Source organism: Halichoerus grypus, chromosome 4 (genome assembly GCF_964656455.1).
Source record: "Halichoerus grypus chromosome 4, mHalGry1.hap1.1, whole genome shotgun sequence".
Classification (NCBI taxonomy): Eukaryota; Metazoa; Chordata; class Mammalia; order Carnivora; family Phocidae; genus Halichoerus; species Halichoerus grypus.
The window spans coordinates 191,054,914-191,073,039 of record NC_135715.1 but is presented as its reverse complement, the minus strand read 5'-3'; the positions used below and the strand labels follow the sequence as shown (position 1 = coordinate 191,073,039).

At 51.7% G+C, this 18,126-nt stretch overlaps 1 protein-coding gene across 4 annotated transcripts in view; it reads right to left on the bottom strand.

Annotated features, from left to right (window-relative positions):
• Window positions 1-5,427: 5,427 nt before the first annotated feature.
• Window positions 5,428-18,126, bottom strand: part of TRAF3IP1 (TRAF3 interacting protein 1) — a 73,559-nt gene continuing 60,860 nt past the window's right edge. For 3 of the 4 annotated variants that reach the window (XM_036086440.2, XM_078071540.1, XM_036086442.2), the window contains one exon: window positions 14,806-17,649. In XM_036086440.2, coding sequence (XP_035942333.2) covers window positions 17,484-17,649 — 166 coding nt within the window. In that variant the 3' untranslated portion in view covers window positions 14,806-17,483. Of the gene's footprint in view, window positions 5,596-14,805; window positions 17,650-18,126 lie in introns of those variants that run through there. The other variant, XM_036086441.2, reaches the window with a different exon arrangement.

Below are 18,126 nucleotides of genomic sequence, written 5' to 3'. Positions count from 1 at the left end.
AAAACAAGCTCACCTGGGGGGCGGAGCCTAACTCTTAGCCGGGAGCTCTGGTTGGCCGGGCCCGCGCCCGCCCCCGCGAAGGAGGCGTGGCCTTGTGCCTTGCGGGTGTGGGCGGGGCCGCGGGCGGCTCGGGAAGCCGACCGGACCCGGACTCCAGCCCGGCCGGCGGCGCGTCAGGGGAGTCCCGGGTGAAGGGGGACTGCGCCGGGCACAGTGGGCAGCTCTGGTGGTCCCCACGCTCATCCTGGAGCAGCCCCGGGAGAGCGTGGATGCGAAGGTGCCGGACGTCCAGCCCTGGCCCCGCAGCAGGTTCGGCGGGCTGGGCACCGCTGCCGTGGGCATGTATCTCTGTGCTAAGAGATGAGTGCGCCCCCGAATTCCTTCCATGAGGGCGGGGATCTCGTCTATTAAATTATAGCCCAGTGCCTCACACAAAGCATTTATTGAATAAATTAGGGAACAAAGGTATACATTTTCCTGCACTCTGGCTTCTTAAATGTCCAAACTGTGTGTATTGAGTTTGCATTCTTGAGCTCGGATTCCCTTGGCTACAGACCTGGCCGGCCCTGCGAGGGTGTTTGGTGGGGGGAAGAGGGCTTCCTGCAATGCTGTTTGGACTTGATAACAGCAGAGAGCACCCCTGGCAGAGGCTTGGGGGTGACGCCCTTGGTGCCACAGGGCAGGGAGCCAGGGGCGTGCCCAGCTCGCAGGTCCTCCATCACAGCTGCAGGCGGGGAACCCCTGGGAGCTTCCAAAACACCCGAGCACGGAAACAACCGAAGTGCCCCTCAGCGGTGCAATAGATAAACAGAGTGTGGTCTGGTCATCCAGGGGAATGATACTCAGCCTTAAAAAGGAAGGGGCATCTGGGAGTCTCAGTCCCTTAAGCGTCTGACTTCAACTGGGGTTGTGATCTCAGGGTCCTGGGATGGAGCCCCTAGATGGGGTCCCGGCTCAGTGGGGAGTCTGCTTTTCCCTCTCCCTCTGCCCCTCCGCCTGCTTGTGTGCTCATGCTCTCGCTCTCTCTCAAATAAATAAAATCTTTAAAAAAAAAAAAAAAAAAGGAAGGATATTCTGACACCTGCTACAACATGGATGAACCTTGAGGACATCATGCTAAGTGAAATAAGCCAGTCACAAAAGGACAAATACTATATGATTCAACTTATATGAGGCACCTGAAGGAGTCAAATTCATAGAGACAGAAAATAGCATGGGTGCCCGAGGCTGGGGAAGGGGAGAATGGGGACTTGTTTAAAGGACACAGAGTTTCAGTCTGGGAAGATGATAAAGTTCTGGAGATTGACCAACGTACAATGGTGTGAATGTACTTAACACTACTGAATTGTACACTTTTAAAAGGTTAAAATTAAAAATAATAATACAGTAGTAAAGTTTATTATGTATATCATACCACAATTGAAAAGAAAAAAAAAAAGGAAGCCTGGCCCCACCCCACCCCACCGCAGAGGTCCTGATGCATTTGGTCTGGGGCGTGGCCTGGGCCTCATGACTCACCCTCTCCTAGGAGACCAACCTTCCCGCTTTGCCCCAGACCGAGCGGGTTCCCTAACACAGGACTCCCAGTTTTAAAACCAGAGTGAGTTGGGACCCTACCCCAGCCCTCAGGTTGCTCCCCACCAGCCTGTCTCCCACTAGCCCCCTCCCTACCTCCCCACCGGGTTAATTTTTCCTGCAGAGCCACTCGCTGAGATTCAGCCTCTGTCACCCGGGCTGACGATTCCTAAGCGATCCTCGGAAATCCCACGTGTTCCTTAGCTGGACTCGTGGGGCCCTTCCTACACACGCTCCAATGTCCTCCCTCCTGCACTCCCAAGACACATCCAGAACTGGGTGTCTGCACACCTCAGGCCCTCCCGTCCCCACGTCAGCCGCCCAGGGGGACAGGTGCCTTGGCTCCCCAGATGCCTCCCCGCCCCCACCGGAGCAGCTGGGCGCCTGCGCTCTCTGCCAGCCTCCGCGCACACACCCGTCACGGTTCTCTCTTCCCACCTGGACTTAGAGCCCTGGGCGGAGCTGCGCTCTCTCTGCTTGCAGATGCGTGCGTTCCTCAAAAGCTGCCTCTGGTCCAATGGATATTTTTATTCTCTCACAGGACTTGTTATTGAACAATTGGATAAAGCCATTCATCAACCAGAACTGACAAGGTTCCTCGTCCAGGCACTGTGCCTGGTCCCGAGCGCAGGCGTGAGCCAACCTGGACCCTGTCCACGGAACCCATGGTCCAAGGCAGCCAGGTGCATGGTGGCTCCCCAGGAGGATAAGTGCACCTCCTAACCCCTGAAACCTGTGAGTGTGATCTTGTTGGGAAAAGGGGGTTTGCAGATGTAATTAGGGTAATGATCTCAGGCACCCTGGACTCAGGCGAGGCCCTAAATCCAATGACACGTGTGTTGGTAAGAGACTGAGACACACAGGGAGAAGCCACGTGAGAAGGAGGCAGAGACTGGAGGATGTGGCCCCAGCTAAGGAAGTCAGGGGCCATCGGGAGCAGGAAGAGACTGGAAGGACGTGCCCCTACAACCTCCAGGGGGAACACGGTTGGGCAGACACCTCGATTGATTTTAGACCTCTGCCCTCTAAACCGTGCGAGAAAACATTTTCGTGTTTAAGCCACCAAGTGCATGGTAACTTATGGGGGCAGCCACAGGAAACGCATATACCCGGTCATGGAGCCAGAATCACAGACCACCGGCTGAGCCAGGGCTGTGAGGGACAGAGTGGGGCTGGGGGCTGGGGGGTTTCGGCAGGAGTCAGAGAAGGGTGTGAAGTTCACCACAAAGAGACAGGAAGCATCGAGGCCCAGGGGACAGACAGTTGGATGGTTGGACGAAGGCCTCTCTGCGGGCTATGGAGGGGAGGCCCCGTGGGCCTGCTTACTCACGGAGCCTGTCCCCGTGTTACGGGGAAGTCGTCGGGGCGCACTGATGGGATCAGGTTTGGGAAGGGGCACACTGCTGTGTGCAGGAAGGAGGAAAAAGATGCGGGACTCCAAGGAGACCCAGGGTGACCCCCACCAGCCCAGCTGAGGCCCAGAGGACAGGAAACACCCTCCTCCCAGCAGCGTCAGGCACTTGAAGGTTGTATTCGTTCCGGTGAGGGGGCCAGACCCACAGAAGCTGGTCTCAGTCAAAAGGAGTCTTCAGGGGCACCTGGGTGGCTCGGTCGGTTAAGCGTCTGCCTTCGGCTCAGGTCATGATCCCAGGGTCCTGGGATCGAGTCCTGCATCAGGCTCCCTGCTCAGCGGGGCATCTGCTTCTCCCTCTCCCTCCTGCTCGTGAGCTCGCTCTCTCTTAAAAATTAATAATTTTTTTTTTAAGTTTTTAAAAAAAGTAGTCTTCAGTTTGGTTCGGGGACAGCAGGTGGCCTAGAAAAACAGGCTGCACTGGACCCGGAAGCTTCTCTGGCTCTCGCGGTGTCTCTTTGACCCTGCTCAGCTATGTGCATGTCTCTGTCTCTACCTCTGCCTACCTCTGAGGCACAGTCTCTTTCTCTTTGTGTCTCCCTCTCTCCCTCTTTCTCCTCATCAGTTACCAGGTGAACAAGAACTTAGTGGCTTCCAAGGACAGTGATCACGTGTCCTCTCCCAGGGAATTAGGATGGGGCCCAGCAGGAAAGGCTTGTCTGTGCCTCAGGACATCTGAGTTCGAAGGCTGGCCCACAGGCTGTCAGTGCTGTCAGTCAGGACTCCATGCGTGGCCTCCCTGTGGGCTTGGGCTCCTCACAACGTGGCAGCCGGCTTCCCAGGGGAGTGTCCGAGAGAGGGAGAGAGCCAGGTGGGAGCCACTGCGTTCTGGTGGTCAGAGAAGTCACCCGGTTCTGCAGACTCAAGGGGCGCACGTAGCTTGCCCACCTGTCCATCAGGACCGTCGATGTCGTTCCCAGGATCTCAGTGGGCGAAGGACATACGTTGCTGTGGCTTTGGATAATTCAATCTCTCTCTGCCTTTCTGCTGACCCCTCCCTGCCACTCTGTCCATCCATCTCTGCTTCTGTTTCCCTTAACCTTGGTCTGGCTCTGTCCCGATGTCTCACTCTCTCTTTGGCACCCTGTCCGTCCTGCTGTCCCTCTCGCAGCTCACCAGTCTCCCTCATCTGGCAGATGGACTTCCTTGGCCCTCTCTGAGCGTCAGCCATTACCTCTGTGACTGGCCATTGGTCTCATGGAGTCAGAAACTCCAGCCTGACCCCGCATGACCATCATCAGCTCAGGCATCCACCTCCAGCATGGGGCTCTCAGTTTACGCTCTGGAGACAGAGCCCCGGCCAGCCAGTCGGCCAGCGTCAGGCTCCTCTGGCCCAGGGGCCCCTGCTCCAAGCCTGTATCGACCGGCAGAGACTGGCCACTTGGATAATTAAGAGCCTCTGACATGGTCCAGAGAAGGAGGTTTCCGTCACTCACCCAGTAGGTGGGTGATTGGTCAGGACTCACCATTGCTAAGGAGAGTCTCAACTCAAACCAGTACAGACAGAAAGCATCCACCAGCCTGTGGTAACAGACGCTGCTGGTGCCCGCAAGCTCTAGAACCACTACACAGGGAGGCAAGAGAGAAAGAAGTACCTGGGAGTTACATCGCTCGCCTCAGGCAGGATTCACACTCACGGCCCCCCATGGTTGGTTCCTGCTGATGCCTGAAATCACATTCCACGTGTCTCCACCCTTCCCTGTCCCGCCACTGCCCTCTCCTCTCCCCTGGGAGCACTTGCTTGATCTCTTTCCAGGCTGGCAGGCGAGTTTGTATGCTGCTGTCTTGAGGCAGAACTGCTTTTTCTCAGAGAAACCTCTCTTTGCCGTTGAGGCCTTCAACTGATTAGATGAGGCCCACCCAGATTATTAAGGGTAATCTTAAAGTCAACTGATTGTAGATGCTGATCGCATGTGCGAAATACCTTCCCTGCAACATCTAGACTGGTGTTTGACCAAATAACTGGGCACCATGACCTGGCCAGGCTGACATAAAACTGAACCATCACACCCCCTAAGACATCTACAGAACGGGGATGTCCAGGATGGGATGGTGTTCGGGCACAGCTGGATCCCGGACTTCCAAGTCTGGCCCTCGGTCTCATCCATCGTTAGACTTGCTTTCCTCCATGTGCAGCCTCCACTGGGACACTTTGCTCTGTGTGGCATCATCACAGACCTTCGAGGGCCCAGCTCAGCCACTGCGGAAGAAACCACCTCTCGGCCCGCACGCCATATCCACGCCAGGGAGAGCTGTGAGTGCCCTGCTGTGGCCCTGTACCCACCACAGGGGCCTCCCGAGAGCTTGCCAGTTCCCCCCGAAAGAACCGGACAAAGGGGAACAGGAAGAGGGCCAGAGAAGCCAACATAACTCCTCTCCGCCATGTTGCTCACAAGCACGTTGCTTTGGTAAATTTTCTCAGAAATTAATTTTTCCACCGCTTGAAGACAAGATGAATTTATTTTCTCAAAGGTCACGGCCAGGAAACACAAGCCCCTCAACCTTCAGTTGTCTTGATCCAGGTGACCCAGTGCCACCCCCGGACATTTCTCCACAGCAGTGGCCACGCTGGGGTCATGACCAAGGGCGCGTGCTGACTGCTTCTGAATCTGTAAAGTAACAGAAGAATGCCCTGGGTTACAATTAATAAAGATCATTGTTCCTGGACGTGAACAAAGCCGGCCTTCATTTCTTTATTTGGTGGCCCATTTGGTGAAGCACTTAAGAAGTGCCCAGGCCAACATACACATACAGTGGTTTTAATTACATCCTGTGAATTTATTTTTCCAGAGAGAACTAGTTCGCGGGGAAATGTCCATAAAAGCAACTTTAGCAGCCGTGTGATCTTGTGCGTGTGTTTCCTGTAGGAAGTCTGTTGAGTTTAAGGTCAGCTTTAGCATGATGTTTTACAGAGGCCGGGGGATGGTGAAGGCTGCCCACAGCCCCGGGGATGGGAATGTCATGGCCTGGGGCCCCAGGGTGAGCTGGGCACACGGCCCCTGCCACTGAAGGCAGGCACGCTGGCCGAGGGCGGGATGGCTTCCACGGGCTCCAGCAACCCTCGGGAGCTTGCAGGGTTATGTTCACCCCACTCTGCCGGCTGCTGCATGCATTCCTGAGAAAGGAATCAATTTTACAAGGAAGGAATCGGATCCCAGATGGAAGGTCTGAAATGCATGACAGAATGATGAGCAGGTATTGGTAAATATGTGAATTAATTTGGACAAAACGTGGCTGCCTAAGCAACAACAAAACAAATCGTGAGCTAAAAAAACAAGGTAAAATTAAAAGACCAGACACTACAGCATATCAGTTGGGGTTGTGCTGGTATTGTTGGAAGAAAGCTAAAGATACGGATTAATCATAGACTTTGTAAACTGTAAGGAGTTCAAAGTAGCTAAAGTAACCATTAAAATAACAACCATGGTTTGGGCACCTAGATGGCTCAACTGGTTAAGCATATGCCTTCAGCTGAAGTCATGATCCCAGGGTCCTGGGATGGAGCCCCGCATTGGATTCCCTGCTCAGCGGGGAGCCTGCTTCTCCCTCTCCCTCTGCCCCTCCCCCTGCTTGTGCTCTCTCTAATAAATAAAATCTTTAAAAAAGAATAACAACCATAGTTTGAAAGTTATGCTTTCAAACTAGACAAATCTAGGAAAATGGGGTAAGAAAAATAGGATAAAAACCTTCCTTTTTTCAAAACAAGGCAAAAAAAAAAAAGTGAAGCTGAGAAAATACAAAAAGTGGGAAAAATAGAGCCCACATTATAAGACGGTATAGTACGTCCAAATGGAATAAATTCTCCAGGTGAAAACAGACTGCCCGACGGAATGTTTACGAGAGACACAATTAAAACATGAAAATTCAGAGAGATTTAAAGGCAAAGGATGAAAGCACATATCAAGGAGAAATCAATTAATTATCACAGTGGGTGGGAGACTTTAAAATACCCCTCTCAGGAAGTGAAGAATCAAGTAGGAAAAGCATCTACAAGAGGATGACTTTGGATAAGACAACCAACAGGCTTGACGGAACGGGCATATTACATCCAACACTGTGCCCAAGATTCCTTTCCGAGGCATGCAGAACACAACACTAAGCAGTGTGGGCGAGGATGTGGGGAGACCCTGTGCACTGCTGGGGAGATCACAAAATGGTGCGGCCGCTGTGGAAAACAGAGAGTCCCCGTACGATCCAGCAACTCCAATGCCACGTGCGTCTCCAGAATGGAAAGCGAGGACACAAGCAGATCTTTGCACACCCATGTTCACAGCAGCATTATTTACAATAGCCGAAAGGCGAGAGCAGTCTAGGTGTGAAGAGTGAAACAAAATGTGGTCCATCCGCACAAAGAAATATTTGTCAGCCTTGAAAAGAAGTGAGATCCTGACCCATGGGGCAACACGGATGAAGCTGGAAGACCCTGCCCCCCGAAACAAGCCAGCCACAGAAGGACGAGGACTGTATGTCTGCACTTACACGTGGGACCCAGCGCAGCCACACTCCTGGAGATGGAGAGCAGAAGGGCGGGCGCCAGGGGCTGCGGGCGGGCTGGGGAGTCCGTGTTTCATGGGGACATGAGAAAGCTCTAGGGACGGACGGTGGTGATGGTTGCACAGCACGCGCGGTTAATACCACTGCACTAGACACTTAAAAATGATGAAAACGTGCATTTTATGTGTATTTTACCTAAAAGACGATGACATGTCAAATGTTGTTTGTTAAACCCTTTAAAGTGAAAAATTGCGGGGAAAAAACTCTTTGGAGCTTTTATGAACTGGACTGTGCGTGAAGCTATCAAAGCGGTGTGCACAGGGCTCAGAGGGTGGGGAGCAGGTGGGACTCCTCCCCTCACCGCGATGCGGCCAAAGCAGAAGCCAAGAACAGGGTGACTGGGAGGGGGGCGGGGGGCGGGGGTGTATTTGTCAATGGGCCAAAGAATAAATCACGATGGGCTGAGAAAATATTTGCAAGGGAACCAGGATAAAGTCTCCATTCAATGAAACAGTATGCGGCCATTCAAACTGTGGCGAGGAGAACACTTGGTAACAAGGGAGCAATGTAACCATTGTTTACAATAAGACGACAATGTTACATAACAATAGAAACTATATAATCCCAATAGTGTAAATGTGTGCTTTTGTGGATGTGTTGTATATGCATAAAAAATAGATGAGATTGCAAAACACGTTTTTTAACGATGAGGTGGCAGATACACAGCAGCTGGCGGCACGTGGGTGGTGGTTAGCTTCGGGAGGTGGGATGATGAGCCATGTTTATTTCCTTCTGGGTGCTGCTTTCTAACTGAACAAGTATTACGCAAAGCAGAAAGCTGGAACCACAAAGGTCTTTGAGACAGAAGCCGCAGTCGCTGTGGGGAGTGGGGCGAAGGACTGGAAACCACCACCCATCCACCTTCTGATCCGCTCAGTGCTGCTGGTGGCCCGACGCCCGCCACACAGGGTCAACAAAGTTATCGGTGGCGGGACCCTGGGTGGGGGCAGCCTGGATCTTCCCTGGATCGACGGGGCACTTTCTGCTCGGTCCGCAATGCCCCCCCACCTCCTCCTATCTCCCGCAGTCCTCCGGCTCCTTCCAATTGTGGAGCCCCCATGCGATGCGCCAGACCCCTAGGTCTGGAGCCTGGAGCCCGCTCAGTCGAGGGGAAGGAGGCCACATCCAAAGCCCCCGGATGCACCTGTTCCAGAAAACAGGGCCTGAGGGAGCTGTGACCTCAAGAGGTGGATTTGCTGGGCTGCCGGGGAAATGCCACTTGAAGAACCAGTATGGAAGGAGATGGTCTGGGAAGGGAGGAAAACCCCCACTCACAAAGGGAGATTTCCGGAGGCTGCCCTGAAGTGGGAGGGGCCCAGAACTGGGAGGAGGAGACCCTCCTGCCCCCTAAATCCCGGTTAGAACGGAGAGGACCAAAACTGGAGACCGTCTCCTCTCCTGGTCCAGAGGAGGTGAATTATAAAGATTAACAGTGATGTAATACCTATGTATTTTAAAAATATGATCGATATAAAGATGTGCAGCACACAACTCAGAAATCATACACAGTACTCTTTACCATCAATCCCATACAATCATCCTCAGGGAAGGCTCTTGCTGATTTTTGCTGAACTCCTGCGCCCCCAGCCAGCCTCCGGCTGCGATTCACAAGTGTGGTTCTGATGTGAACGTGGGCTGATATTTTCAGGTATTTAATAAGCAAGATGAGAGCGAAGCCATAAAGACCCGCGGACGGGCGTCGCTTGCCCAGCCGCGACATGAGCAAGCTCCTTGCTGGACTGGACGGTAGTCTTGAGTCCTGGAAGTCCTGAAAATCCCCTCCCTGGGTTTGTGCTGTTCACGTTGCGATGGCTGCAGAGCGCATTCCGAGCCAACGTGCACCGTCGTCCGTGTCTCTGTTCCGTGTGCCAGTCTCCGCGGTGTCCAGACTCCCGCCGGGGCCGAAGGCGTAAAATGTGAAAGGTCATTAAGTGATGAATTTCCAGGATTGACTGCCCTTGTTTTTACTATAAGGTCCCGCAAACTTCCCGAAGGGTAACACTCGCGGGTAGAACAGCTCCAGCCCGCCCTGCGCAGGCGACCAGGGTGACCGGAGCTCAGGCCCTCGGGGCGTCAGTGTCTGGGCGTCGGAGGGGCGGCCCGGCGAGCACGGGAGGCGCCCCATGGCTGACGGGCTAGTGAGGGGAACCCCAACACACACGGTCCACCTCACCCCAGAGACCACCGTGCTCTTTCCAAGCTGTGACCTTCCTCATTCCACTGCCGAGGGATCCAGTTTTAGCCACACACGGTTGTTCGGGCAGGTGTAAAGATGGGGACACACAAATGGTTTTGCAGGAGAGGGGTCGGGCTTGGTGCGCAAGCCCCGGGGGCCACGGCAGCTGGGGGCACCGGGGAGGGGCGCACACAGCGCCTCAGGCTGCCACAGCCAAGTCCACGGCCGAGGCTCTGATTTCACAACTATCCGAACGAGCAGCGCGCTTAAAATCCGTGGTTTAGATTTTCATTGAGCGTTCTATTTTTAAACACATCCCAGTGTTTGTATTGAAACCGCCCCAAAGACACCTTCCTTCAGAGCCATAATCCCTGGAAAGGGAAACCCACCCGAGAAGGCGGCTCTCTCGGCTCCCTGGGCGCGTCCCTGGGCCGGGAGCAGAGTGAGGGCAGCTGTGAGGTGGGTCCAGCCACACGGGAGCCCACACCACGGCCCCACGCTCTTGTGCCTTTGTGGGCCCTTCCTCCACAAAAATCATTAAAAATTATACAACTGTGTCGATGTAAAGATGAATATATTAATAGCATATATTAAAACATCTACTCTGACCTAAAAGTTCATTGTTTTTTCTGATTATAAAAGAAGTTAAAACACGTTCATGGGTCCCTACAGTACTGGGGGCGCCACGGACTGGCCCAGACGTGGCGGCTGTGTCCCTCGGTGGCTGTGCCGAGTACCAAGGTCTAGCCCGGGTGCGGGGTTTGGAGCAGGGTGGGGGTGCCCCGCAGCCCGCTGTCACCTGTCAGAGATGCCCAGCTCCGGTTGGCGGGCCCCTTGCTGTGGCATCACACAAAACAAACAGGGATTTAAGTCACTGCCTCGCCCTTTCTTAGCTCTGTGCTCGCTCAGACGACAGAACCAACCAGGCCAACAGCCAGCAGCCCCCTGCAGACCGCTCCCCAGGGCCCCGAGGCCAGCCCCACGCTCTGCGGCTCAGCGCCGGCCCATTTACCTCGAAGGTGCCTGGGCCTTAGAGCTGGCAGAGGCCGCTCACTTGCTCCCACAGCCTCGGTTTCTCAACCCTAAAGTGGGTAGAAGGCCTGACTCCCAGCCCTGGGGAGGCTCACAGGACAAAGTGGGAGCGAAGGATCTTTATAAACAGTTTCCCACCAGGAGGGTTCTTTTCCCCTGCAGCCCCCAAAAAACAGCAGAGAGGCATCTGGGACAGGGAATTTCTAGCCCTGACTGAGGTTCAAAGTGCTAAAAACCTACAGGCCCCCAGCCAGTGCCAGGCACACGATCGCAAAGGACAGCGTTGCCCCGGAGTTTAAATGACAATTTTGGAAAATCCCAGAAGGATCTCAAACAGGCTGCTTGCGAGTGAGGCAGGAAAACTGGCGAATGAACTTGTCCCAATCAGCATCTGCTCCAGGAGAGGTACATCCGGTCCTGCAACGTTCCCCCGGCTTCCCAGGGCCGTGACGAAGGTCCTGAGAGGCAGTGTCTGTTCAGGGGAGAAGGAGGACAGTAGGCTCCCTGGCTGGAGGGGGGCACGTCAGGGGCCAGACAGGCCTCTCCAGGGAAATTGTGAGAAGTGAGAGGGGCCTCGGGGCTGGGGCGGGGGGGGGCAGCGACCACAGCCAGGCTCGGCTTACAGGGGGCTCCTGGAGCTCAAGCCCATGTACCTGAGAGGGTGAGCATGCTGGGTCAGCAGCTAGGGCAGTAAGGGGCTGGGGTGGAGACCTGGGATGGCAGGGTGGTTTATTCCTTATTGGGGGTAGGCGAGGTCTGGTAGTAGCCGTGGGGGCACCCAGTGGAATCCTCAACAGCATCCCTGAGAAGTGGTCAACTGGTTCTGCTTGCACACCTCCTGTGATGGGGAGCTCACTACCTACCTGGACGATCCACATCATCTTGGAACCATTCTGTAGGAGGGGAGACTCCTTCCTTATTCAGACCCAAAGTCTACCACTCCATATATCTCACCCATGGGTCAGTTCTACAGCCCCAGAGCACAGGTTCCTCCTCTCCCCACCAGACCTTATATTTGAAGACAACGGTCATGTCTCCGCTTCAGCTTTCTCCTGGGACAGGAAAATATTCCCGTCTTTAATTTTGAGAAGTAATTTCAAGACACCCTTTAAAAGTACTGAACAATTTATACCACCACATCCTCAATCACCCCATGTATTAATATAATCTTTTTAACTTTTGCCAGTTGAAAATTGTGTCAGCGTGGTATTAACACAGATCATGAGTAACAGCCAATATTTGTGTAGAGCGTACTGGGTGCCGATTACTGATCTTTGTACTTTACAATCAGTAAAGCATCTGTCCTCTGACAATAAACCATAAAGTAAGTGCCATGTGGGAAAGGGAGGCAAGAAGTTTCGGCCACTTGCCCAAAGTCACAAGCTAGTACACGAGCCCTCCACAGGTGGAGGGCAGGGCGCCTGACCTGCTGGGATTCCGACCCAGGTAACTCTCTCCTATCTGGATTCCAGACTCCGGGCCACGTTATTTCTCCCCCGTAAGGTTAAACATGGGTCTCATGCGCTTCTCGATCACTGGCATCTTCTGTGAACTGACTGTATCTTCCTTCCAGCATCCAACTGGGCCATAAGTATTTTTCTTATTATTAAAAGTCTCTGTCTACTATGAATATTACCTCTGCTAGAGATGTTGCAAATATTTCTCCCAATGGGCCATCTGTATTTTTTACGTTTGCTTGGCTAGAAATGTTTAATTTTTATGAGCCAAGCGTTTTTTTTTTTTCATCTATGGCTTCTGAAAATTGTCTTTTTTAGGAAGTTCTTCTTCACCCCAAAACATATTTAGCACTTACTATGCTCTCTCCTAGGTGCTTTGTTCTTATATATTGTTACCGCTCACAAAATAAAACTATAATAACATAAATGTATCAGTATGATAATATATCAATAAATAATAAAAACGTATCTACAAATATGATAAATACAAAGTGTTCTTCAATCATTCTAGTATTCTCATATTTTTTAAGTTCTTTAATTTTTTGGAAACTTATTTTTGTATGTGGTATGAGGCAAGAATATTTTATTTTTGCCATGTGGATGACCATATGCTCCAATACCATTTATTTGGACAACAATCTAAAATGCTTCTGCTTTGAAATACCATATTTATCAGACACTAAATTCCCAGATTTACATATCTAGTCAGAAGTTAATGTTGTTTCATTAATTTATATATATATTTTTTAAGATTTTACTTACTTATTTGACAGAGAGAGTGAGCACAAGCAGGGGGAGCAGCAGAGGGAGTGGGAGAAGCAGACTCCCCACTGAGCAGGGAGCCCCCCATGAACCCGAGATCATGACCTGAGCTAAAGGCAGACGCTTAATTGACTGAGCCACTCAGGCACCCCAGAAAGGTAAGTTTCTTTAAAAAAAAAAAAAAAAGATTTTTTACATATAACACTGTCACCAGGGTGTCCTGCTGGGCTCTGGGGGAACCCAGACCAGCAGGCGACCTCCCAAGGTCGAAGCGCTGGCTTCATCAGGGAACCCCGGGGGGTTTCCACACCCCCCCATCACATCCCAAGTGCGGCGCCGCCTGGTCACCCACCTGGAACCGCCCTCACGGTTCTTCCTGTTCTTTCACCCAGTCAGGGCTGGCCCAGTTTCACGTTCCCATGTCCTGAGTCAATTCTTCAGTGTCCGGGGCCTGCCCACTCGTTCACGCAGTTGTGAATTACACAGACCCACTTCCCCCAGCTTCCTCCAAATCATCGGTAAAGACGTACGAGAGAACAGACCCGCCAGGAACCCCCTTCAGGGCAACATCAGTTCAGCGACAGGAGCCTTTACGCCAAGGTCCTTCCACCAGTGCTGAATGCAAACGCACCCCCACGTCTGTCCCCAAGGAAGCAGAAGCCTCGTCAGATGTCCACGGTCTCGACAGCACATCCCCCGACCCAGCTTACTAACGTCACCGGTGGGCCCAGCTGCTGCCCCCGCTGGCGCTCGGTGGGCACCGGACACCCCAGCGCCCTGGCTGACCCCGACGGCAGGTTTCCGACAGGAAGAGGGCCACATCGTCTGCTGTCCAAACCAGGACACGGCTGGGGGTGGCAGAGGGATGCTGTTAAAATTTCGCCTCGAGGAAAGTCTGAGCAGACCAGGACGGTGACCACCCCCTGGGGGAGGGCCGGCGCCCCCGGAGCCTGGGCGGGGACAGTAAGCACCGCACCTGTGCACACTAGCGTCGACAGGACGCGAGCCCCGCACACACCAGCTGGTGTCGTCCAGTAAAATACTGGCTTTCACGGAGGTTTTGATGGGGAACCTTGAGTGCTCTGGGATTTAAGTGCGAGGTCGTGGTGACGGCAGCATCACAAAGCTTGTCCTGAGACGTGCACGGGAGATGTGAGAGCACCGCGGGGACCAGCACAGGCGCTGCGAAGGTCCGGCGGCAGGCCCTCCTGTCCCACGGCCTCCCGACGGGCTGGCGGGCGGCGCTGGTGGCTCGGGCCCTGGAGGAGCAGCGGGCGTCGGGACCACGCCCGCTTACTAAGCCCCGACCCCCCCTGCCTAATGGTGCACGGCCTCCTTGTGGTTTATGGACTTCACTGTTTGAACCCCATTTTCTTACCAGGAAGACCCACTTGCTTGGTTTAAGAAGCTGATCATCGGGGCGCCTGGGTGGCTCAGTCGTTAAGCGTCTGCCTTCGGCTCAGGTCATGATCCCAGGGTCCTGGGATCGAGCCCCGCATCGGGCTCCCTGCTCGGCGGGAAGCCTGCTTCTCCCTCTCCCACTCCCCCTGCTTGTGTTCCCTCTCTCACTGTCTCTCTCTCTGTCAAATAAATAAATAAAATCTTTAAAAAAAAAAAAAAAAAGCTGATCATCAATCTGGAACTTAGCTCTAAATATGGACTTAAAAAAGTTACAGTTTAAGAACCATTTAAGTTTCTTTTTACCAGCCAGGAAAAAAAAAAAGTCCTTCCCAATCTTCCTTTATGAAAACACCCGAAACAAGCAAAACAGGGACTCGTGTATGGGCCTCACTTCTGCCCCACTGCAAGGCTGGTAAAACTATACCTATCAGAACACCTTTTGGGAAAATAGAAAACGTTTATTAATAAAGTGCATCATGGGACAGTTCAACTCAGAGCCCAAGGGCAGGACGCAGCTCCCCTCTGGTCCTGACAGGGGCGCTGGCCCCTCCCCCGCCTCAGCGGCTCACACAACCGCCCATCTCACTCCCACCCTCTGCTACGGTGGACCGCACGGAAGCCTGCCCACGAGGCTGTGGTTGGCTCCTCGGGAGGCATCCTGGGTGTGTGTGGAAGATTCTGGAGCTGGGCGCAGAGTCTGTGTGGAATATCCTCCCTCGCATTGGGCATGGTCTTGTTGTACGTGGCCTCCTTTGAAGCCGATTCTCGTGGAAGCTCCAGCAACCAGTCATCCCTGTGACCACGGACATCCATGTGTTTGCTCACAGGCTGGTCCAGGCCCTGCTGCCCTTGCTCCCACTCACGCGCCCTGACCCCGCACACCAACAGCAGACAGATGCAGTCAGCTCGGTGCAGCTCGGCCAAGAAGGGCAAGCATGCTTCGGGGGCGCCTGTCGGGACGCAGGATGGGATTCTGGACCACCCAACATCCTAACCACACTCCGCGTCACAAAGTGATATCATTTCTCATCACAGATTGGTCATGAACATTGTTTAAGTTGCTTACTGAAAAGAAAAATAAGCATGAATATCAAAGCAGAAAGCTCACATTTTAGTCCTGAATTTTTTTTTCCCAAAGGTTTACACATTTTCTTTGAATATAAATTAATGTCAGCTCAACTTTCAAATTAAAATTCCTGCAGGGAGACTTCAGTACTTCCTGGAAATGTCCAAGCCAAAGTAGAGGTAAAGGTTTAATAACCCCCTTGTGTATTTTCTCAAAGTAATACATAACATCAGGACTCATCGTGTCTCTGATAAAGATACCATAATAATCAGAGACTGCCTAAAACTTCATGAATGATCTTGAAGTTTCTGACAAATGCTTATCTGTCTTATAAAACTTCACTTTATACAGAAGATGGATAAATGTCACGATATGAATGAAAAGATAAATTTCCCTGAACTTTCTTCACAAGGAAAACAAAATATACACATTTGAAAATACAAAAATCCAAACGCTTATGTTTTCTCCAGCTGTGAACTGAACTGCACAACCCATACACTTATAGAAAAAATATGTGATTGTTTTTAATGATTTATGTATAAAATAAAAATAAATTTTATGATACAATTTAATAAACTACTTCGTACAAAATTTTACTCACATAAAATGTATGCAATTTTTTTTGCAACACAAAAATCCTATTCGTATGTACAAATTCATAAAAAGCAAACACATCTTGAAGCAAAAACAGTCCATTGGGTTGTGGCTAAGTCATTCAACTCAGAAGAAAAGAGACGAGTACATGGAGGGCTAGTTAATGGACACCCCTCCCACCTCCAATAATGCGTTTAGTACAATCTATCAAAAATTTTATGCTGAGTGGTAGAAATGACAAAGTGGCCAATGTGTCAAAATGGCAGAGCTTCATAATCTGATCCTGAACTTATTCAGCTTGGAAAAATCATATAACCACCTTAGAAAAGGATTTCTTTTGGAAATTACAGTAAGGAAACCTAACCTATGCATTTGTGCTAAGCCTTAAAGAAGCAGAACTTTCTCAGGCAATTCTAACATTTAAATGGCACTGCGTGGTTCACACCATAAATATCTAGAAATAACAGTATCAGGACCCAGACCTTATGATCTGTATGTCTCCAAACACTGGATTCCTTTATATACAAACTTAAGACTTTCATTAAGTATTTACAATATCATATGTGAGTGAAAAACTTAATATAAACCATGTTCTAAAAAAAACCTTGCTGTAAAAAACAATTTCCAAAAAAATAGTAACATCAAAAAAATGTTGCAAATTGGTGCGTCCCCCAAAGTCTTCCTTCAGCTGTTTGCCCCAAGCCGCCCGCCTCTCGGGAATGCACATCTAATGGGAAGGATGAGGAAAGACACCCAGGCCGCTGGGGGGAGGCGAGCGCGGGCCTGGAGCAGCTCACTGCTACCCACATGGGGAAAACCCTGGGGCCGAATGTCCCTGAAGGACATACTGAAATCTCCTTCAATTTATGAACTTTAAGGCGGCAAACACAAGCAGGAGGCCGTAGGGACCAATGAGAAAATGACAAAGAGCTACACACAGTTGCAAAGAGCTTTAAAAAAAAAAACCTCAGGTGAACCTTATCAAGATACAGACTGAAATGAACCCTTTCGGAGGGGAAATGAACTCAAAATAGAGCAGACTCATATTCAGGCCCCATTCTGCTTGTAAGTGCCCACCAAAAGGGAGCCATCCTTCACTCTGCTCCCCTCAGGGTCCCGTCCCCAGACCTAAAACCTGAAACCGAGGGTGTCGCATTCCTTGCGTGCCACCCGCACGCGCCTGCTAGCGAATTCTGGCACAGACCTGAGCAGGACAGGCCGCCTCGAGACGCCGAGGACACGCCGCAGGCAGGCAGTGCTCCCGCTGGAGGAAGGGGAGAGAACACGGCCCCTCTACACACACACGTGCCTGCGCTTTCAAAGCCCTGCACTTCGGACGGAGGACACGGAGAACTTCATTTTCTTAGGAAACTGAACTTAGAGATTAGCGACGTTCTATCTTCCTCTTTATTTTCAGACTGAGGAGGACTTCCAGCTTTGGAAACGTGTGAGCTTTCACCTTCTCGAACTCAGGCTGATACTGTACACCATTTTCTGAATCTTCTCTTCGTTCTTCAGGATGTTGGCCTTGACAGCACAGATCTTGTCCTGCTGGTCCTTGATCAGCTGCTCCAGCTCGGCCAGCTCGGCCTTCAAGGGCTCCACCGCACAATCCGTGATGCTAGTGGGACACAACACGGGGGCTTGTGAGCACCAGCCTTGCCTTACATTTGCTGCTGCTGCTGCTGCTTTTTTTTTTAAAAGATTTTATTTATTTATTTGACAGATGGAGAGACACAGCGAGAGAGGGAACACAAGCAGGGGGAGCGGGAGAGGGAGAAGCAGGCTTCCCGCCGAGCAGGGAGCCTGATGCGGGGCTTGATCCCAGGACTCTGGGATCACGACCTGAGCCGAAGGCAGACGCTTAATGACTGAGCCACCCAGGGGCCCCTAGATTTGGCTTCTTGATTGAAACAAATAAAGAAGACAAAAGCAAGTTATTCACAGCATCCAAAGAAAAAGGGTAAAAATATAAACATACTCAGATAATGATATAAAGGGACAAGGACCTCACACCTGGGAAAAACGTTATTTTACCGCCCCACAGCCAAAAGTGAAGCCAAACATGCAATTACACAAAGGAGCCTACTATTCCTAA